The sequence below is a fragment of the Schistosoma mansoni genome (assembly GCF_000237925.1).
Source record: "Schistosoma mansoni, WGS project CABG00000000 data, chromosome 1 unplaced supercontig 0094, strain Puerto Rico, whole genome shotgun sequence".
Taxonomy (NCBI): domain Eukaryota; kingdom Metazoa; phylum Platyhelminthes; class Trematoda; order Strigeidida; family Schistosomatidae; genus Schistosoma; species Schistosoma mansoni.
The window spans coordinates 412293-436296 of record NW_017385991.1 but is presented as its reverse complement, the minus strand read 5'-3'; the positions used below and the strand labels follow the sequence as shown (position 1 = coordinate 436296).

General features: G+C 37.0%; 2 protein-coding genes across 4 annotated transcripts in view; one reads left to right on the top strand and one right to left on the bottom strand.

Annotated features, from left to right (window-relative positions):
- Smp_158100.1 (hypothetical protein) overlaps positions 1 to 24004 on the top strand; it is a gene marked incomplete at both ends in the record, with an annotated part of 64618 nt that overhangs the window by 23509 nt on the left and 17105 nt on the right. For both annotated transcript variants that reach the window (XM_018791708.1, XM_018791707.1), the window contains 2 exons: positions 9347 to 9523; positions 21161 to 21493. In XM_018791708.1, the coding sequence (XP_018645126.1) occupies positions 9347 to 9523; positions 21161 to 21493 (510 nt within the window). The remainder of the gene's footprint in view (positions 1 to 9346; positions 9524 to 21160; positions 21494 to 24004) is intronic.
- Positions 11290 to 12646, bottom strand: Smp_158110.1 (Peroxiredoxin, Prx2; the record flags this gene model as incomplete). 2 transcript variants are annotated; one of them, XM_018791711.1, is made up of 3 exons in its annotated part: positions 11290 to 11566; positions 12110 to 12349; positions 12433 to 12560. In XM_018791711.1, the coding sequence occupies 3 exons, from the start codon at positions 12558 to 12560 to the stop codon at positions 11350 to 11352; spliced, it is 585 nt and encodes a 194-aa protein (XP_018645129.1). In that variant the 3' UTR covers positions 11290 to 11349. The 2 variants fall into 2 exon arrangements, with proteins under 2 accessions (XP_018645129.1, XP_018645128.1); XM_018791712.1 differs by lacking the exon at positions 11290 to 11566 and having other exon boundaries at positions 11771 to 12349; positions 12433 to 12646.

Below are 24004 nucleotides of genomic sequence, written 5' to 3'. Positions count from 1 at the left end.
GTCAGCTAAGAGTAATATGAAATTGTGTACAGGGACTATTTTTACAATCCTCTTCTAAAGTATATATAATGGATACCAAGTAATAGCCGAATTTTCAAAAGATGAGAACCGAGGCGAGTGGTGCTAAACGGGAGTTCTTGCCAACAGGATAATGCAACAGTAGAGCTACGACATTCAAATTCAGGGAGCGTCATAATGTTCTTCCATGAAATAGAGCTTACAAGCATATTAGATCTACACGAGATTTACTCTTAATTACAATCAATGAAAGAATAAATGTTTAGGAGTTCGTCCTAGACTGTGTTCGATTCAAGCGAAAGCACGCATCTCCGCGGAGGTACCGTAATGGGGTATATCCCGTCTGGCGAATGCGTCGTGTCAATGGATACAGGTTTTTCACTAGCTGTATAGCCTCAAATGCAACATGCAGTCAACTTTGAAAAATACTGAAACCCACAAAACCCCTTCTTATTAGGTATTTTGTTGTAATCTGTAGTTTTAAGGTTAAAAAAAAAACAGCACTAATACATGTTAGTAGATGATATGTTTAATCTACTTGTGAAAAATAATGAGCAAACTGCCTAACAGTTCACTCTTTATTCACTAATAGCTGTGAAACATAACTTATGGAAATAAACGACAACTGGGTGTTAGACTTTTTTCATCCCAGGTGTTTCAAAGGATTCTTCATGTATAGACAGAATCACCGATTGAATGATGCTAAGGTTAGGCACATGATTTAAGATAGAAATGATGACAAATACTTTAATTGTTTTAGATAATCTAAACATAAATTACATACATACGCTTAGCTGCCACTCAGCCAGAGTTGTACACTCATACTTGATGTAGAAATTGAAAAGAAGCTAGAAATTTTCAAACTAAAACATACCATCAGCTCATAAATGCATTAACTGTTGAACCAAATCGTCTAAACTTTCTATTTGTAATCCATGCAATAGTAAGACGGTGTAAGATCAGTTATGTGGGTTTAGATCTATTCATGCCTTCTTACCTTTTATAACCTGAAGTTAATATCATTCCTACCCTGTTATCATTTAATCTTCCTTAAGATTTTCAAACTGTATTACTTATATTTAATTTAATTCTGAAGCTGATATCGTTTCTCTTTCACTCTCCGTCATCCACTAAATTTTTTTCATCACAATACTCATGTGAGTTTCAACAACTCCCTTCGACATATATCTGTGTTAGATTTGAGTTGTTTATGACTCATGGATTGTTATACCTTTAATATTTGAATGATCATAGTTAAAAAAAACAGTACAAGCCTAAAGCATGATGAGTTCTTTTAGTCTAATCAGTCAAGATTATGTGTTATTTTGCTCATAGATTAACATTATTTGGGTTACTGTTGTATAACTGCGAACAATGAACAGTTGTTTAGTTATATTATAGATGCCATAGATCTGACTGTATTTAGATCATATGAATGATTGTTGTCAAAATATACATCCTGGCTATTCTCGTATGTAATAAATGACTTAATACGTGTTGATGAATAACGGAGTTAAATAAGTCATATACGAGAATAGATTTCGAATACATATATATTTTGCACATTCATTGATATGAACAGGAAATAAGAGGGATGGAACAGATAGAAGAGAGAGAAGCAGAATTGGCACGCATTGGAGATGGCGGATAAGCCAACTTGCTTTAATCACGCGTTAATCGATATTTATAGTCAGATAAGAATAAGTTACAGACATCTGGTGAATAAGATAAAAAGTGTACACACATATATACCCTCATATAAAAACAATCAAGGTTAATAAGTGAATAATTAACGGGGTCAAAACGTGACTCATGATGGGTAGATAAATTGACTTGTCCTGAATCTATAACAAGGTATATAGGTTTAACATATCAACCGACACTACAGTACTGAACTCTTAAGGCTTGTGTTACCATCTATTTGATAGGGTCGTACCCACCGACTTCGTACCTCTAGGCGAACAATCAACCTTGTATCAATTAGTTTAATACGATTGTTTTTCACATTTCTAACTTCAATCAATTTACAATCTATCATAATGATCATCCAGTGCCATCACAAATGATTCAGTCAGTACAGTGGTCTTGAGTGTTGTTAGAGGTATCAGGGCAGTTATCACTTCCAGGTTACCCACACAGTGGAAAGGCTCTTCTAGAGGTACCTGAAAAAGAAATTGGGTTAAAAGTGGTCTTAATGACTTGAGAGTGTGACCGCAGTGCTCAAGGGACAACTGCTTGAGGTCGGTCACACACGACCTGTTTGTGGGTAGTTTTTGTGTTAGCTCCGTACTTCTTGGGACCTTACCGCCGGAGACGGATATCCGTGGGATAAGGTGAGGTGTGCATTTTTAGGGTCGACCTTTTTAACCCCACCCCTCCTTGTGGGAAGGCAGCATCGCTGTTATGCTGGTTGTCTGAAGGAAACACCTTACTGCTGTCACACTTCTGTACAGTTAGCAGTACGACTTCACCTTCGGACCTTGGGTTCGCTGCTTACCTCTCTTCAACCGACCTACCTGGCATGGTAGGACCTTGAGGAACGATTGTTCCAGCCAGTATAGCTCGATTGGTTCATCACGATAGGCAAGCCCAACCACCACTTCAAGGTAGCAGCAACGGTCGGGTCAAAAATGATTGTTTTATTCCCAACAAAAACCATCTCAACGTAAAAGTGTTTAATCTTGTCATCTATCTTTTCTATTTGATACCATTTTACTGAGTTGTTAGAAAATAGATTTTTCTATTTAGTAAAATGACTTCATTTGGTATTGTTTGTTCGAATCTTCCCATTGATGTTTAGAACTGCAATTGATCAGTCTCTTATTGACACATGTGCATCCTGTGCGCATTGCCTCAATATTGCCTTAAAATTCACAAGCATGGCAATCAAAGATGGATAGTAGCTAGCAGTGAAATCCAGTTTGACGCGCGTGTCGTCCTATTTGGGACTCGTCAGCTGGATGTACCTGCATCTCAGAGTTGATGTCCACTCTGAGACTCGAAATCAGTAGCTTTCCCTTCAAACGCCATCGCGTTATCCACTTGACCACTGAGTTCTGATACATCTTTGCTTACAATCAAATGACTGCTTTCCTTCTAAAATTTCATTCTCATTTTTAAAGATTTACCATGGTTTCTTATTACAATCTATTCTATATCATAATAGAATGGCTTTATTCACTATGAATAGATTCATTGTATATGATAGAATAGAGAAATATATTGTGTAACTAATTTGATGACCCTCATTTTAAACAAATTTATTCATTACAAGTGTAATGGAACACACACAAAAAGAATGCTACTATGGCTATTGTTCTTTTCAATGATGAATTACATCAATCATCAAAATGCATAATACTACTATTACTATTACTACTACTACTACTACCCATACTACTACTACCCCTACTACTACTACTACTACTACTAATAATAATAATAATAATAATAATAATAATAGTAATAATAATAATAATAATGGTAATAATAAGGTGTAGCCATTGGTGTTGAAATTAAAATGACCCATAGAACTAAGTGGTATGCATAATCAGTGTGACCTTGAGACTGTAATAGATCGATAGTATAAGTTGTATACTTCTTCGTTTTGTTATTACTGATCAGAGATAAAGGGGGGTATTTAATTTTTTGAAAATGTTTGTTCAAGTTTATAAAAATGGTTTACTGTTTATGTAAAAATGATTTTTTTTTCTTTCTTTAATACTTCAAATGAATTCTCTAAAATGTCAGAGTTGCTATGGGGTATAACTTCAATAGTAATTAAAAGATTTTAGTCATTAAATACTACTGATAATATTTGAGTAATTTATATTATCCTATAGGTGACTGTATTTAATAACAATGTAATAGAGCTTGATTTCTGTTAATTATCATCTCCGAATAACAATTTTCTAGAATTTTGATGGAGTTTTGTTCTCTGAGCTTGATGGTTTGGTTGTGGAGCTTTCATCATCCTTGTGAACGACATCATCAGTACAAACTTTGGATAGAAGTGAAGTGTTTGAATTTCTCCACATGTGGTTCACAGATTGTCCTGTACACCTCGATGTTGATTGGTTCTTGTTGACCTGAAATCTGTTATTGTTTATTTGTTTGTTTTGGTTGTGTCTCCCGAAGTTTGTACTGATGATGTCATTCAGAAGGACGATGAAAACTCAACGACTAAACCATCCAGCTCAGAGAACAAAACTCCATCAAAATCATCCATCTGAGTTACAAATCTTCTCCAACAATTTCTAGAATCTCGAGGAGTCAAGAAATCCTACACATACATACATGTTTGACTCATATAAGTATATGCATGTTCATAACCTTCTTTATCAATTCACTTACCCTGTTTAAGTGTTATTGTAGTGACCTGCTTTTCTCGACGAGAACGCTATTGGTATAATGGAAACAATTATTATTATAACCAATTCTACCAGTGATTGTTTTACTGTACTCGTTGTTGTTTAACTCTATCAAAATCACTTTTCGTTCGATCGTCCGCCTTGTTTGCTTGAACTTTCTTACGCTCTTCCCTTATTGCCTGTACTTGTTGGCACCTCTCGGTATTCTTTCGATACCACGAGATCTCCAATAAATATACTTTATCTGGACTAATTACAGCCTTCTGGTTTACGAGCTATCAAAGGAACCAAGTCCATTTCGGGCTCGTAATCTTACTGTAGTAGTGATCATAGTCAATCGAGACTCGACGCCATCTACATTATCAATGTCGAATTACTGATTCTAGAACTTCACTACTTTTGATTGAACATCAGTAACTTTCTGCCATCCTCCAGAATCAATAATTGAGTAACATAGTTAAGAACATCTAGATTTCTGACGAAAATTTTATTTCATTGTGATTATGTCATAGAAACATAATTTAACTGAAATGACCCTAGAATTATTTCATGCAACTATTGTAAATACATACGAGTATAATCTTTCTACAAAACCAAAATTATGTAGACTAGAAATAAGAGACTCTCATTTACATCTGTACACCCTCTTATCGACTAAATGTCATTAAGCTACAACGTAGGACCAGGCACATATATACATCGGTCCAAGTTGCCATATCTCGTTAGCACAACAAGATGAACATCGGATTCAAATAAAATAGTTAATTTAGTGGTGGTAGTATATAAATAGGTTGTATATAAGGATATAGTATAGGAAGGATGAAAGTTATGAAGTAATTTCAATCTCAAGGATTAAGGGAAGACAGAGAGTGTATACACCTGTGCCATTGTTATCGATTCTGAGCCATGTCACACAGTCTCCAACCATTGGTTACGATAGTCACGCGGACCCCAACCAGATAGTCTGCATCTACTAACATGGCTCAGACTGGAAGTTAGTGACTTCAAGCACTGATGCCATGTTTTGGTTTGGCCGTCCCTAACTCTCTTCCAGCCATTCCCAATACTTGTCAGCATAGCGCGTCGTGGTAATCGGTGTTCAGTTATACGTAACACGTTACCCAACCATCTCAGTCGATGAAGATTCATGACCTAATCAACTGATTTACCATCATTCCCTAATACCTTATGTCTAACCTCACTATTACTTACCCGGTTATCCCAGCAGATGCGAGCAATATTTCTAAGGCATCTGTAGTCAAACACTAGTAACTTATGAGTATCTTCTACTCTTAGTGGCCATGTTTCGCAGCCGTAAAGTAGAACAGAGTCGACTAAATGTAGGGAAACTTGTCTGGGCTTCTATTGTTCTTCATAAAATGTTGTAAAGAATCTTCTCAATTATTTTAGAATAGGTGAATTTGGGCTAGAAATGAAGTTTAGAACGGAATTTTTGTCCAATTTAAAACTTGTCACCTGGATGTATCTACATCCTAGGGTTGATATAAACATAAGGACTTGAGTCTCACACTTTTCCCTTTGAGAGACAACCCGTTATCCACTGGGCTTCTAAGTCCAGATACCTAAAAACTTGCTCAACGGTTATATTGTTTACATCACTATTATTAAGGGTTTGAATTAGCCCATCTACTGACTGAAAGCAAAATACTTGAGTCCTTAAGCCAACTTTTCCCTCAAATTTGAACCAATCCATTAGGTATCAATCAGAATTTTAAAGTCACTTGGTATTGTTTGTTTGAAACTTCCCATTGATGTTTAGGACTGCAATTGATTAGTCTCTTATTGGCATATGTGCATACTGTGCGTATTACCTCGATATAGCCTTAATTCACAAACATTATAAGCAAAGATGGATAGTGACTAGCAGTGGAATCCAGGACGCATCCTAAATAGAATGAAACGTGCATCCTGAATTCTACTGCTAGCCACTATCCACCTTTGCTTATAATTAGAATTTTAGTTACGATGTTGAAAGTATGAATAGTGATTTTGACTTATTTTGTTTTGAGAAGTTGATAGCAACTCAAAAATCATTTGAAAATCAAGGGACATTAGACGAAGTTTGGGACTTTTCAGCTTTCTACACTAGTTACTGAAAAATCTGTTACGATATTTTTAATTAACCATAATTCCTAAACATTAATCATTAAATATCATCCTTTAAAGTGAATGAGTTCCACATTGATACTTTCATTGACTGTATTATATACACAAAATATGAATCAGATTCAATATTTTATTTTATTTAAACACATAAATATTGGTACAAGGAAGCACCAGATAAATATGCGCCACACAAATCTCATTCGATTTGTGCGAGGGCTGTGATTCTGCCCAGGTGCCCAAACTGAAGCAGGTGGTTTTCTTAAGGGGCCACACCTGGAACCTTTGACCTAAAGGTCTGATCCAAAAGGCAATGGAGCATCGTGAGGAGATGCAGTCCCATGGTAGCCAGTGACCAACGATTGATTCATGTACCATTTGTTCCTTCAAGATGGTGGAGCCTATGTGCACCATTGGTTTGGAATCAGGGTTTTCCAACTCCCCTAGGTGAACCCTCCGTGTCCACCAACCCGGTTCAAGCGTCGGACATTCGCTTTTCGTCCTCTCGATTTCGTAAGCAACAGTAATGCCACGAGAAGGCAGTGAATAGGACTTGTGTGGTAGAGGCTATATACGCGTGGCCATTTGAGAGCATTTGGAGGGGGAGAGCGGACTCTCCCCACTCTCGGCCGTACCAGGGCAATATATCAATGAAACGATACAATTACATAATAGGATAATTATGTAGTTTTTTCCACAAACTATCAATGTTCAATAGTGTAAATGGTTGTAAAATTCAATCGACAATGTTTTTATCATTTCTACAATCAACCAATATTCCTGCATTATTTCTTTTACACTAACCAAGAATCATTTTAATAATAACGTGAATAGGCTGACCTCACATGAAATTTGATAACTAAAAGAGATCATCCTATAAGTAGCTTTATTCAAATAAACCATTCCCAAATAGACCAGTCCCCTTAGCAACTAAAGTAAAGACAGTTGGAGTATAATTTCAAAATATTTTGAAGCTTCAAAATTATAATAATTTGCTAATATATAAATATACGACAAATAATTATATTCTAATTATCTAAGTTTATCTTTTCACTACGAGTGTTGTCACTAGGTGAATTATTTGTAACAATATTCTCGACTTGTACCGTTATTTTTGTTATTATCGAATTTCATTGTGTCAGTCAGTTTACTGTTTCATTTTGTTTGTAACATTTCCATTATGTTTCTCATAGTTGAAATCATGAGTCAATTGAAACTAGACCATCATGGAAAACCTGGGAGCACTGGATGGCCATTTCGTCCTATTGTTGGACTCCTCAGCAGTGCTCATCCACGATCCCGCCTCGCGAGATTCGAACCCAGAATCTACCAGTCCCGCGCCAGAGCGCTTAACCACTAGACCAGTGAGAGAGTCTTCACCTATGATCCCGCACAAGAACTTCAGTTTTCTGAGTGAACACAATAGCTTAAAACCTGTGAGATTAAACTCAGTGACCAACATTTATTTATTCAAACACATAAATATTGGTACTAAAGGGCACCGAATACATATGCGCCACACAAGTCACTTGATTTGTGTGTGAGCTACGATACTACCCGGGTGACCAAACCGAAGCACGTGGTTTTCCTAAGAGGCCACACCCCGAGTATTCGACCTAAAGGTGTGGTTCACATGGCAGTGGAGCAACGAAGGGAGATGCAGTCCCATGATGGTCAGTGACCAACAATAGGTTCATACGCCATTTGTTCCTTCAGGATACTGGAGCCCATGTACACCATTGGTTTAGAATCAGGGTTCTGCAACTACCGTAGATGAACTCTCAGTGTCCAACAACCCGGTTAAAGTGCCGGACATTCGCTTTTCGTCCTCTCAATTTTGTAAACAGCATCCTCTTCGCGAAAAGGTATTGAGTGGGACTTCCCTGATAGTGGCTGTACACGCGAGAGCATTTGGAAAGGTAGAGCTGACTCTCCTCACTCTCAGCCGTACCAGGTCATTTGGGGGCAGTGAACAACATCTTTAACTCAAGTCAAACTGAACTAATCTCTACAAACTATCCGACTAAACTATACCATTATTTAATCTTGGTTTCTTCCCCCATGTATTTTCAAGTTTGAATACAGTCTATAGTTGTAGTAATAGTGTCCTAATAAAATCATTCACTTAATTGAAAAGTGGATGTAGAAGAGATTAGAGAAAATACATAAGCTGTTTTAACTATGCATTATACACAGAACTAGCATGTATTTTATGCCAAAAGCTATTTTATACATTAATTTACTGACTAATTAATTTCCAAATACTAGAAGGGAACCAGGTAATTTGAGCAAATAAATTTTCCGATATGTTACATTATTAACTAATAAATAAACAAATCCAGTCTGCATTTAACTGTGTTCTAAAAAAAGATAGAAACGCAGATTTCAATCCAATCACTTGCAGATTAAACGCTCAGTAAGATAGCTGAATGACCTAGGTTTGATCCCTAATGAGGTCGTGAGTGTTCACTGCTAGAGAGTCTAGAATGAAACAGCTGTTCAACTCTCTGTAGTTTACAATGGTATTCCAACTAATGTTGATCACACATAAAAACTATCTAAAACTCGAAAGATTAATCAAAAAATACCTAACAGAATAATGACCCCTAGTATTGCCTTCATTTTGGAAACCTAGTCAGCTAAATCAATGGACTTGTAGTCTGACTTAACCCAAATCAAATGTTGCATACCATAACATACAACGTTATCATCATAATCATATATTAGGAAAGTCAACATTTGTTGTTAAATATAGATCTAGATGCACAAATCACATATTATTATGACTTCTCATTTTCATTATCCCATTTCGCCTTAATACTTGTACGTTTCAGTTGATCGAGGTGGTCATCATCCGACTACAACAGAAACACGAGGTAAAGTGACCGATGAACTTCCAGGTCACAGGCGCCATCCTCCACCGCCTCTTTCTCCAAACGCGAAAGAAGATATGCACTATCCGCGTGATGGGACTGTTAGTCGATCACGAATTTCAGATGGTTCTAAAGCTGGTAAGTTTAAAAATCAGTTCATAAAGGAATTGTATTGATTATCTTTATGATATGAACGATATCGTGCTCTCTAAAAACATTGCCTTACTATCATACCGATGTGAAATAACCATAGAATTAAAGTTTGATGAACTGATTCTACGATAATAATCCTAGTGCTCGTCTGTATAGTTATAAATTGCGGATTGCCGTTAGTTGGACAAATACTGGAAACCAGAAAGAGTTGGATAGTTGTTTCGTCCTAGTATGAGACACGTCTCAACGTAATTCGGAGTCAAACCCAGGGCATTCAGGGTTCGAGGCCTGAGCTCAACTTCCCAATCACCGAGTTGGCATAGAGTAGCCGTGATTCCTAACTTTATTCGACCATACCAGGCATGAAACAAACACCGTTAATAGAGATGGATTATGGTTGTGCAATATGACAAATCAGCCAGGGTTGATGATGTATTTTTTTCGACCATATTGTTCCGTATTAGAGTTAGCACTACTACTTGACTGCACAAACCAAAGTAGAGTGGGATTTTTCGGAAATTGTGACCAAGTGATTGAGTATTGTTCAACCAGTAAATTAACACTTTGACACATCTGATGACAACCCGATAAGAAAAAACCACTTTTAGATTCATGTGCAATCCCCAAACAAAACAATATCTAGTCATTTGGTGAATAGCAATTGGGAAACCTAACCAGTTAAGATTTATATATATGGAGAACCCAGGGTGCATCAGTCTTGTAGCTTTCAAAATACCTCTTATTTGTCTCTATACAACCGGTTCATCTTCGCTTCTATTGGCCGAGTCATTCTTCCAGTCTCTTCTTCATCCTACTTGATTTATTTAGACTCAAATTCTATGCTAGAATATGTGTGCAGACGGTATTTCCAAATTCGTTTTGTCAGAGATCATTCGAACAGTGAATCAAAAACTAGAGTTCACAGCCGAACTACACAGGTTTAACGTCATTGTCGATACTGGTAATGAACGGCCATTTCGACCTCGACTAATTGTTGTAGTTTTCATAGCCATATCAGAAAGTTTAAACCACCTGGAGAGGGCAAGTTCCATCAACGAGCTATCTTCATTAACAACCCTTAGTCATTTCAAAGATATATGTATATAGTAGCGGTTTCAAGTACAGAGATACTAGGTAGTTACCAGAAAAAACCTCCCCCAGTACAATACCTCGTGTTGCCAATAAATGATGTAAATGTCAAGAGCTACCCATTTAATATAACATTAGGATACACAAACCTTATTTTTTTTTAAATGAAATGGCAGGGAATGTGGTGACTACAACACAGATTTGCCTTGAGGACATTTGTGTCAGTTTCGCTTACTCATACTAATCATGGTATAGATGTGATTTTTGGAAGCTTATGGCGAATTGAACCGACATAGTATCAGTCTGAACTAAAAATGTCATAGCCGGTTGAGGTAAGCCACCAGATACCTTAAATGTTTCACGGTTTTTGTGAAATCATACTGTGGATCGATCACACACGCTGACGTTAACTACTTAGTCACCACACCTTGAAGACACTAGCTAGGTCGAATGGAAAGAGGTGAGACACAATCAGACTCTGTAAAAAACATCGCGAAGCCCGTTAAAGACACACATGCTCAGTTCCCATTCGTGGACAGATGGTGCAAATCACCTAGGGAGGAGAAGTAAACAAATCACTTTTACATCGTAGCAAACAAGTTATTTCTTGCAGACGGTCCAACGTTCTTCGCGTAAAATGCATTCCATACAAAAAGCATCGAGACAGATGACAAAAACTGTTTATTAATGTTAACTAAAATATGACATCAATACAAAACACCTCAGTGCACAGAGGAGAAGTAGGAGAGAGAAGCAACAGGATCAGGTTTTATTGTTGCTGAATTTGGTTTCCAGTTCGCTGGACAAACTTCGCCATGTTTCTCAAAGAAAATAAAAGCATCCAAGAGACGAATCGCCTCATCAACTGATCTACCTACAGGGCGATCGTTAACGGTAATTTGACGTAAAATCCCTTTGCGATCAATGAGGAACATACCTCTAGAAACAAACAAATAGAAACGGGATCAGCTTATGGACACAGACTAAGAAGTAACTAAAGATATGGCTCACCTTTATGTAACTATCGTCTGGATGAGAATAGCGAAAAACCGTTTACCATTTTTCATGAATTATCAAGTGATTAGAATGTTACGAAACTACTTTGTTCAACTAAGACTCTCGATCTTGTAAGTCGATGACTGTCTGGAACGCTATCGAAAAACCCAAGTGAAAGGTAACTAACTAATTAGTTATGCAATGGTGTTGGAAAATAAGTGACTATTACAAGTGCATCCAACATCATGTTGACCTATATGGTCAACGAATACCTAGTTGAATGAATAGCTATTCACATACCAACTGAATAAATAGTATGCTCTAACTACTGAGCCGTATACAATATTCGGGTTGGAAATTCGAGGCTTACCAACACTACTTAGTATGACACGACGTTAGACTTTTGTAATATGATAACACACATGCGTGTCATTTGCAACATGATAAATATAGCAGAAAATGTGTTCATCAATTAATAAAACGAACCTGAATGCATGACCTTCCTGTTCGTCAAGAACCTCGTACGCTCGTGATATCCTTAGGTTTTTATCGGACAGCAAAGGTATATTCATTTGCCCCAAACCACCAGCTTTGCGATCCAATTTTGTCCATGCCAAATGAGCATAAACTGAATCAGTTGAGCATGCGATTACTTGACATCCTCTAGATTGAAACTCAGCAGCTCTTTCACTGAATGCAATTAGTTCCGTGGGACAAACAAAAGTGCTGAAAGGAAAACGTTAGTGTGTTAATTTAATTACGTGAAGTATTGTAAAATTGTTGAGAAATGAAAAGTACATTTGACTTACAAGTCAAGTGGATAAAATACCAGTAACACATATTTTCCTTGAAATTGACTCAAACTAATTGGACGTAATTCCGTGCCAATAACAGCAGTACCTTCAAAATCAGGAGCAGGTTGATTTGGTAACAACATATTCGTTTAATTAAAAGGACGTAAACAATTTGAAATCCAAGTAACTTAAGACGATGAGATCAATGCGTCCTCTAAATTTAAGCACTTTATACGTACAGGAGAAAACTATGGAAAGCATGGCCAGCCATACAGATGTGTCTAACTCTCAATACAAGCTTATTGGCTCAATTCAAATCGACCAATCAACATTCTGACCGTAACTATGTAACCTTGAGAGACTATCGTGATTGATTGAATTTTAGGTCTCAATTGATTAAACCTTGTGTTTTAGTTACGTAGATATGGATTACACGCAGTAAAAAAAAACTGGTCATATGCCAGTAATGTTTCTGCCTCCTCAGGCACGATGACCTTCATAATCTTTCACCTTAGTATATTGGGAACGTTATCAGATTACCTAAGATGTATTGTATGGTAACTTTGCTGCCAAATTTACGCTTCGTCCATTAAGAGACATTAATTTGCAATATTTGTGTATTGATTGGGAAATACTTTATCAATCGGTATAACTAATGATAATGTCAAAAAAACTAGCTCTTCATAAATGATCTTTTTCTGAAATATTGGATCAAACCTTCGGCAGTTACCTCAGATTATTAATCTTTTAACAAAGCAAAACAGGATTAGTGGAACAAAGTGAAGTTTTTCTAATTACAAGTCTTTCATTTACCCACTGATACCTTGAAATGTACACACGGATGGTAATCGTGAAAAAGTCCCATAAACGAGGAATAACCATGTTGCCATTAATGGTTAAAACGTATTACCTTCCTAGACATTAACACCGTTGGATGCCAGCCGGCTCAGTAGTCTAGAGGTTAAGTGCTATGGCGCGAGACTGGTAGGTCCTGGGTCCGAATCTCGCCAGACGGGGTCGTGGATGCGCACTGCCGAGGCGTCCCACAATATGACGAAACGGCCGTCCAGTGCTTCCAGGTTATCCATGGTAGTCTAGCTTCAATTGACTCATGATCTCATCTATATATATATATGAAAATGTTTTTGTTGAAGTACTAACTCCGTGAAGAAATGTGAACACTAATAACCAAGATGACGTAATAGGAAGATTATAGTACTAGATTACGTAACACGAATATTGACAATAGATTTAGTGAATATAATAAGATGATTAAAATGCTTTTGGTTACAATAATTAAAGGTCATAGAGGTGCGAAAATAAAAAGGTGATATAATGAGTATTCATGAAGAAAATAATGAGAATATAAGACAAGTAAAGGGGGAATGCAGTAATAATAATAATAATATTATTAAGGCCATGGTAACGATAACGATAAGACGTACTTCTTTTGTATGCATAGTTCTGATTTTAAGCCCATGGATGGTAAGAGCTTCGGCTATTTTAAGAAGTTGAATACGAAGAGATCTAGGTAGATTTGAATGAATCATATAAACAATTTTCAAATCAGACTGTGGATACGTAGAATGATTACAGTCGATTAGGTGTTCAAGTATAGAACTCCTAACTGCTTTCCTTTCATCTTTGTAGAACCCAAGTGGGATACGTTCTCGTATCCGAGTTGAAAGCGAGCTCTGGCTACGGCCGATGTACCTTGCCCCCAAATTCCCTGGTACGGTCGAGAGTGGGGAAAGTCCGCTCTCCCTCTCACATGGCCATGCGTATATGGCCTCTACCAGGGAAGTCCTACTCACTGCCTTTTCACAGTGGCAGGGGTGTTGTTCACGAAATTGAGAGGACGAAAAGCGAATGTCCGGCTCTTTAACCGGGTCGGTGGACACGGCGAGTCCATCTAGGGGAGTTGGAAAACCCTCATTCCAAACCAATGGTGCACATGGGCTCCAGTATCCTGAGGGAACAAATGGCGTATGAATCAATCGTTGGTCACCGGCTACCATGGGACTGCATCTCCTTACGATGCTCCACTGCCTTGTGGACTAGACCGTTAGGTCAAAGGCTCCGGTTGTGGTCCCCTAAGAAAACCACCTGCTTCAGTTTGAGCACCTGGACAGTATCACAGCCCTCATACAAATTAAATGAGATTTGTGTGGCGCATATGTATCTCGTGCTTCGTTGTACCAATATTTATGTGTTTAAATAAATAAATAAAGAGCAGATGAACTGGTAAATGCACATAGAGGCGACTAGACGCGGAAGCTTATCTTTGATGGATACAGAAAATGAGTTCTTACTAGTGAAGGTTATTCGCAGTTTAGCCGCATTAAATGTCCTTTTAATCGTTGTTGTTAGACTATTTTTGATTACGTCTGATGTTCGATCACCTTTAAATTCCAGACTTTTGTAAAGGTTTTTCTTTGGGACGGAACAACTAGGTTTCCTGTCGAAACTACTTATTTTCATATTCTTCTCTATGAACCGGGCTGGGTAGCCATTTTTCATCAAGGTTTTCTTGAGGAACGCGAGTTCTTCGTTAATGCATTCCGTACTACATATCCGATTTATACGATAACATAAAGAATGAATCAGGTTTCTCTTTCTACTTGACGGAACCTAGTTATAGAAGTTGGTTGGTTGGCCATTCCATGTTTGTTTTCTAAGGATGGATCTTTTTAAAAAAAACTATTACTTCTCCTCACCAGACGTACATCGAGAAAAGGGACTGATCGGTCTCGCTCCCTTTCTAATGTGAAGTCTATGGAAGAGTGGCATGAGTTAAAGGAGTGTAAGATATCCTCTAACTCAATATTATCGTCACAAACGACACATGTGTCGTCCATGTATCTTATATATAGGCGGAATCGATTGAGTTGGTCGTTTTCTAGTTTTGCCATGAAACGGTCTGCTGGAATTGGACCTAATGGAGACCCCATCTCATTGTCTATATATTTCATTGTTGAAACTGAACTGGACATTAAAGGTACAACGTAACAATAATTCTTTTAAGTGTTCAGTTGGCAAACCTAGATCTATGTTGTTAGAGTCAATATACTAACAAATATAACATATCGTTTCCATTAACGGTACACTAGTGAATATATTCACTAAATCTATTGTTATTACTCGTATTACGTAATCTAGTATTATAGTCTTTCTATTACGTCATCTTGGTTATTAGTGTTCACATTTCCTCACGGAATTAGTACTTTAACAAAGCATTTTCATATATATACGATTGTACAGCTTGATAATAAATTCGTTGAAAAGAGATACCTTGGCTGAACTTTGTGTTTTTAAATTACTGACAGTCAAGTACCTGCATGGATCCGCTGTACGTGAATTAGGTGTCATACATGACTTTTAGTCACAATATATTTGGCCTTTTACACGGTCAGTGTCACATGTTACAAACAAAGAATCCCACTGATTATTGAGGGAACTAAATTCGGAAACAATCTATCCACTGTGTGGTCATGGAAATACGGTTCTGAAGAACCACAAACTACAAAATATAGCTGCCGACTAGTCCTGTGTTTTCAAAGGTTCTTTTCCATTTGACAAAAGTTTGATGGAAACCATCGTCATACTTAATAGATCTCATAAATTGGGGGACCCCCCCCCCGTTGTTCATCATCAAAAATAGAGTTACTAAAATCAAACAAATATTTAAAGTAACAAGCCCCCTTTACAAATTTTGATGGAACAATGACAAGACGGAATTGATGTATTTGCACCAAACATTTCGAACACTTCGGTCACACATATACTTATCAAGGCATTTTATATGAAAATTAAGAAAGGTCAAATAAAGTTCAAGTGGGCAAAGTGATAATGATCAGAAGGGGATTTCGTGGAGATTTTAGTAATTTTATAGTTGAAATCATGAGTCATTTACAGCTTTCCATGGTAGTCTAGCCTCAATTGACTCATGATTTCAACTATAAAAGTGATAATTGTAAATAAGAAAAATTAACACTATGTAAGGGATAAAAAATTGTCGCATTACCCTTAGGTCATAAAATGACTTGAAGATTGACAAATTCTATACGTTTTAAAAACTGTACTGATGTCAATTCTATGTCCCATTTCTACTCCCCACGTTTATCGGGGCATTTGGTTTTAAAGCCATCTAGGCACATGTTCCATAACCCTGTATTGCATTGTTCGATTACTCCCCCCCATGTATGTGTGTCCAGAAAAACATGTAAATTGGTAAACGCAATGTTATGTAACGTAACCGTTCGTTAAAAGTCTAGACTTATGGGAATCATGAGTTTATTCCTTTCAATTACAACCAGTATAGCAGCATATGTTTTCTCGATGGCTGCTTTTAGTTTGTCTTAAAATCATACTGTTTGATTCATGTATAAATGGTAGAGTGATATAAACACTTTTCTTCACAGCAGAATTAAAGAGGGATCTTGATGTTGACTGACTTTTGCACTTTGGTGGATAATCGTTTGATGTCAGTGTATCAGTGAGGAGTTTCACATCTTCAAACGTATCTGTAGTACGTATTCTTTGAGTCTAGTTGAAGAAGCACTTTACCAAGCCTATCTTGGTTATTTCTGAGATTATGATAAAAAATCTTTTATGATTATGTATTCTATAAATAGATCTCGGGAAACATATTTCTTTCCATTTCTTTATACACTTGTCAGCTGTTATTATTATTATTGTTGTGACTTAACAAAATAAAGGTCGTCTGCCAATTTGTTATGGTCTTATGCCTGGCTTTTGTCACGTGATTTATCCACCAATCGAAATACGACTTTTCCTATCCTACCACTGTGCCAAAACAATGATGTTCGACCAGTATGAGCAGCCTAGCGTCCTTATTGATCCCTTGTCCGCCTAGCCCTTCCAATTGAGTCCAGAACATCAATGACAGCTTCTGCTATGCGAATAATTTATTTTAAGCCTACTCTGTTTATATACCAGACAGACAGACCACATCACACCATAAAATAGAAAATAATATTTCTACAAGATAAAGACAAATGTGGTTGTGAACGTGGGATGCAATAATGAATAAACTGAATATAATTTGGGAACAGTAAATCGTATAATAATAATCCATAGGTCAAAATGAAGCTTATAATAGGATGAATATAGATATACACAATCTAATTACTCAATAGTTAAACAATAAGAATATATATAGAATAATAGTCCATTAATAGGTCCCGGAAGTTACCTGAAGACTTTACGAGATGACTTTACATATGTTGTACACATGAAATCACATTTGTGAATTATTTGATTAAATGATACAAATATGAAAGATTTGAAATAAACAAAAAGAGAGTGATATATAGTTGAAATCATGAGTCATTTGAAGCCAGACCACCATGAGAAACCTGGAAGCACTGGACGTCCGTTTCGTCCCATTGTGGGACTCCTCAACAGTGCGCACCCACAATCCCGCCTCGCGACATTCGAACCCAGGACCTAGAGTCTCGCGCCAGAGCACTTAACCACTAAACCAATGAGCCGGCATCCAACGGTATTAATGTCTAACATCAACCAATCCTAAATATAATTCACCTATTTTAACTTGGACAATCACAATTAGAATTACTACCACACACATATGCACACTAAGAGCACTCAATTAGTAAGTTGTGCAAATAGATTCTCGATGGTTCCTGCGAAACTAGAATACGATTAGAAAATGGGTTTTGATAAGTCTAATTCGTAGGTCGTTTGCCTATTGTTGATGATGTTGATGGCGATTTATTGAAAAGCTGTTTGGAAGAGTTACTTTAAAAGTCATTTAATATACCAAGTTGTTGTATTTAACCTATTGTAGTCCTCTCGGCGAGACTATAATTTATGGACGAACCAATCACGTATAAGATAATAGGTCTCGGATTTTGGTGCGAAATCAACTAATTCATTTGGATAAATAAAGTTTCGGCATTATGGATGATGTTAGTTCGTGATGAAAACCCTAAGTATAGTTCCTAACCTTAACCATGAAGTGTAAATCATAATTTGACCTCCCCACACAAGTTTATAACCTTCATTTGATCCTAGTTATTGTGTGGACACTCTCGAGGTCACTCTAGCTTCCCTCAAAGGTCGTTCATAAATTATAGTCCCACCGTCCTCTTTTACGCCTACATGTGAAAGATAAACTGTCTAAACTCGCCAATCTAATGTAAATATTATCAATTCACCTATTTCTGTGGGATTAGATATGTAGACAATTTGTTATGTCTACTTCGATAGCATTTACTACCATTACGTATCAATGGGCAGTTTAGATCAATTACGCCTTCTATACTGCCCCATGTAGTAGTTTATGAACTTCCAGATTTAACATGACGGTATGAAAAGATAAAATTACATTTTTGTGCAACACAGTGTTATGCCTTTTGTGTGCTATTTTATTTCGTATAACATTGATTTTCTCTGGTGTATGGTATTCTTTGCATAAAATTAACATGAATTACGTTTACCATGATATGTAGCATGTGATTTCTCATAATTCTGGTCATTTTTCATATACGTCACTTTGTCCTAATTCATAATCAAATGAGTGTACGAATCAATAAATAAATGAATGTACCTTCGACTAAAGTCGATTGTCATGTTTTGGGGGCGAATGAATCTTCTCTTGTATCAGTCTTTCATGCCCTTACATTGACTTAGTGGTAATTATGGTGATTCCTTGTTTTAAGTATTAGTACCAAGTGTCGAGGCTATAACAAGATTTAAAATTTTTTTATTTAGACAAGTAGATTTCTGTGGTTTCAATAGTTCATTTGCCTAAAGGAACCAAAATATTATTGTTAAATCCGTAAAGCCTCTGTTATCTATAGGACCTCCGTGTTACTGCTTACACTTGGAAACAGGAATCACTGCAATTCCCGCGACTCAAAATAAGAAAACGAAAGACTGATGCAATGAAGATTTATTGGTTACCTAAGAACACGTCCCTAAATAAGTCCCAAAGTTGCATAATCCTTAAATCGAAATCCAATCATTTATGTGCTAATTTTTACACATACTTAGTATCACTGCATAGGAGGTGGGTACTATTAAAATATAAACTAAAAATGGTCATGCTGGACAAACTTCACATTGGCCAAAATTCATAATGAACGGAAAAAAATATTGATTTGAATAGAGTCTTTTCATATCAGTTATCATCACATGTTATTTGTAAACCATTTTATTGTGTTTCAAAAACCCTTTCCCTCGTTCTGCATGTACGGTAAAACATGTAAGATTGTGACCATGGAATTACGAATTTGAACCTACCTCATGTAATTCTTTCGCCTAATTAATATTCCATTCCTTAATATTCCATAATCAGTCAGTGCGAACATCTCATTCGTATTTGTGAACAGTAAAGAATTTAATGACTCTCTGTTCATGATGAAGGTTTGAATTTCCAGGATTGAAATAAAAAACAAACAAACAACATTCTGTTATTAATATAAAGGAATTGTGAAGATTGTAGCATTTCTGGTCTAAATCACGAACTCAGTCAGTCAGCCAGTGGTCTTGAGTGCTGTTAGAGGTATGAGGGCAATTATCACTTCCCGGTTGCCCACACCGTGGAAGGGTTCTTCTAGAGGTACCTGAAAAGGAAATCGGGTAAGAAGTGGTCTTAATGACCTGAGAGCGTGACCGCAGTGCTCGAGGGACAACTGCTTGAGGTCGGTCAAACACACGACCTTTTTGTGTTAGCTCTATACTTGTTGGGACCTTACCGCCGGAGACGGATATCCGTGGGATAAGGTGAGGTGTGCATTTTTAGGGTCGACCTTTACTAACCTCACCCCTCCTTGTGGGAAGGCAACATCGCTGTCATGCTGGTTGTCTGAAGGAAACACCTTACTGCTGTCACACTTCTGTACAGTCAGCAGTACGACTTCGCCTTCGGACCTTAGTTTGCTGCTTTTAGTCTTACCGCTCTTCAACCGACCTGCTTGGCATGGTAGGACCTTGAAGAACGATTGTTCCAGCCAGTATAGGTCGATTGGTTCATCACGATAGGCAAGCCCAACCACCACGTCAAGTTAGCAGCAACGGTCGGGAAAATCACGAACTGATCATAGCTAAACCACCGTTAAAAACCTGTAAGCACTAGACATCAGTCTTCTCCTAGACTATGAATGAGGGTTGCGTAGTATCGTGGATTAATTAAAGTTAGACATTAACACCGTTGGATGCTAGCTCTAGATATTAAACAGCCACTCTTGAGATCGGAAGTCCTGGGGTGCTGCCCACTGCTGAAGAGTCCCATACTAGGACAAAACGGCCGTCTCTGGCCACCAAGTGGTGGTCTAACTAAGATTAATTTGTGATTTGGGCTGTAAAAATATGTTGTCAGTTAACTTTTCACCCTATTCTTACATTTAACATACACTGAACTTTTTTTAATTCACATGATATAGCATTGTCATTTATAGCATGTCGATGATAGTACCTGATTGAAAATTGTTAGTATGGTCTAATCCCATCCACAAATGTACATACGGCTAACTATTTGGACTTTGGGAAGTTTTCTTTCTAGCTTGATTATGAAGATTGTTCAATTTAAAGAGCGATTCTCACTACAAAGATGGGTCGTCGAAATTTTAAAGTGTGTTTATTTATCAGGTAGATAAGGATTTTTGTTACTGTCTTGTAAAGTTATGAAATTAAAACAGATCCTGTATGCATGTATCACTAGCACATCTTTGGTCCTTTGTGTTTTTTCTTCGTACAGCTACTCCATTAACTCCCACCAGACATTCATTAAGAAATCTTGGTGACGATTCAGAGAAAAGAAAACGACAACAAAAGGTATTCGACGACGAATTCAGAAATGCAAATGGAGAACCAATGCCATTGGATCCCAGGAAACCAAACACACAGTTTAATTATGGCATTCTTCCACATCCAGATGAATATAATTATTTAGCTGAAGCGGAAAAACAAAAACCATCTATAGATTTTGCATCAGAATTATCTTATGATAGTAGTCTTTATGGCAAAACTAGCCAAGGTTCCTGTCGAAAACAACCACCAATTAAGCATTATGATAAGTATAAGGATAAAAGTGAGCTAATACTTTTTGCCTACATACGTATTATTATTATTATTATGTTACTTATTTTGCGTTAGGTGATTGGAGCGAATAGGTGAGTAGCCTTGAAACATGGTTCTGTGAGAGTTGATACATGACAGTCAAAATAATCTGTATTAGCAAAGGAAACGATGAACTTCATGTTGTACAAAATGTTACCAATCTGTTTTATAACATGTCTAAGATATTCACGCCCTAAATGACATCATATAGGAAATAAACTCTTAGGCTACTGTTCTACCATACGCTGTAGATTATAGACAATCTATCTCTTTAGCTAGCTAGCTCAGATAATATAAGTTAGTTAATTTATGGTTTGTTATCACAGCTTACCTACCCTAGCCCTTTCTTCAACTTACTTCCATACTAGCCAACACACTATGGCCAGACTTGTCCTTCATAAAACTTGTTAAAACCACAGCCACTTTATCATATCCATAGAGTATGCCATAGATTATTTCAGCTGTGCTTATTCGAGGGTTCTATCATACATCCATTAAGTTGGGAAATATTACAAGGGTTATTGATAATCAAGCTGTGACTGAATATTCCTGTACTACTAAAACTAATACAGGGACGGTTGGAGTTACCAGTAGTTTTATAAATATTGATACATCTTACTAATCAGTCTTAAATAGGTCATAATTCATATTTTGTGTTTATTTTTAAACTTCACTCAAAGTTAAAGTAGCGGTGGGAATCTTCTAAGTACCCCTCGCTATTAGGATTCATTTGTTTCTGAAGCCATTTGGGTATGTTTATGGGATGTGTTGAAAATATACCCAAAGACTGAATTCAAAAGATGCATCTGTATAAACGGTACGTTGATAGCATCATAATCATAGAGGATAAACATGAAGATGTGGACCGCTTGTTAAAAGAACTCAACACAAGTCAAAAGCATATTTCTCTTACATGCGAAGAATGGAAGAATAACCAACTTCCTTTTCTAGACATACTAATCAGTAGGAGAGATGATGGTTCCATCAAACGCTCTGTATGTAGAAGGACGACATGGACAGGGCTATATCTTAATTTCCATAGTCACTGCCCAATTCATTACAAACGTGGATTAATAAAGGACTTATTCAATAGAATCAATCGTATTTGTACTAGAGATACTATTGAGGTAGAGACGAAGCTCTTAACTGATACGTCAATGAATAATGGTTATTCATTAAAGTTCATAAACCGCTGGAAGGGTTGCAATACAATTAGACCTATGAAGCTTCTGGCATCCAAAAAGCGATTTTACATTATGTTACCATTTAGGGGCGACTCAAATAGTCTCATGTTCAAACGGAGACTGAAATTAGCCATCAACAAGACATTATATACATCCCAACTCGTCATTACTGAAAAGACAAGGTCTATGTTTCACGAAAAACCCAAACAGCACGTGAGCGATCGTGTTACACTCCATTGTGTCTATCATTTTACATGTATGTACGGAAACACAAACATACGTAGGAGCATGCGTGATCTGCAATTAAGGGTGGTGGAACACATACTCAAATGGCTGTAGAAACAAATGAATTCCAATGGTCAAATAAGATCACAGGATAGATAAACATCTTCCTCCATTGCGAAACATTTGGTTGAGACTGGTCATAAGGTTGACATCAAGTCAACATTTCTAGTGTTGTACAAAAGCCTGGAAACTGGAACCCCCTTTTTGTGTTCAAAAACAATTTTTTTCTTACCCTTAACCTATCCTGATAATGCTGATTTATTATCCAGTGTGGTTATCACATTGTTCGTGTGTACTTTGTTATTTTCTTTTGTTACGACTTACCTTTAATCTGTCTAATAGACCTTTTAGTCTTAACGTGTATATGTGTGATCAGATTATTCGAAATATATTGCGCAAATATATCACAGAATTCATTTATTAACAGTTGTCGGTTTAGGATCATATCATTTTGTGTTTCAGAAAAAAAAAGTTGCTTACTTACCATTATATCTGATACCCAACAATATACTAATTCGAACATTAATTCAATACTATACATAATCACTTCAATCGCATAAATCAAGGTACCTTGATTGAATAGTCATACCATAAACATATACGCTTTTTTTGTAATTCAGTATATACAACACTAAATTCCGATGATAGATCAATAAACTCTCAAAGTCCATTGTAGATAAGTGAAACAGTATAGTCATTTTAATCACAATTGATTGATCAGTGGATGGTGATCAAAGTCCTTCTTAGTGCTGATCGATCAAGTTGTAATGTGGCCACTAGTCTAGGTGGCTCGACACTGAGTGCACTATGTTGAGATAACATGGTGGTTGGAGGTGGTCAACAGGAAACCCTGGACCCGGGTTTCGTGCTACTTGATACTCGTCAGTAAGGTGTACCTGTAATCTTGAGGGGACTGATGCTCCCTGACGGATTCGATCCCGTGTCACTCAGCTTCACAGTCAGAGATGTTCCCACTGAGCTATTCGGGCCGCGACCGACCTCCTGTAGAAGGA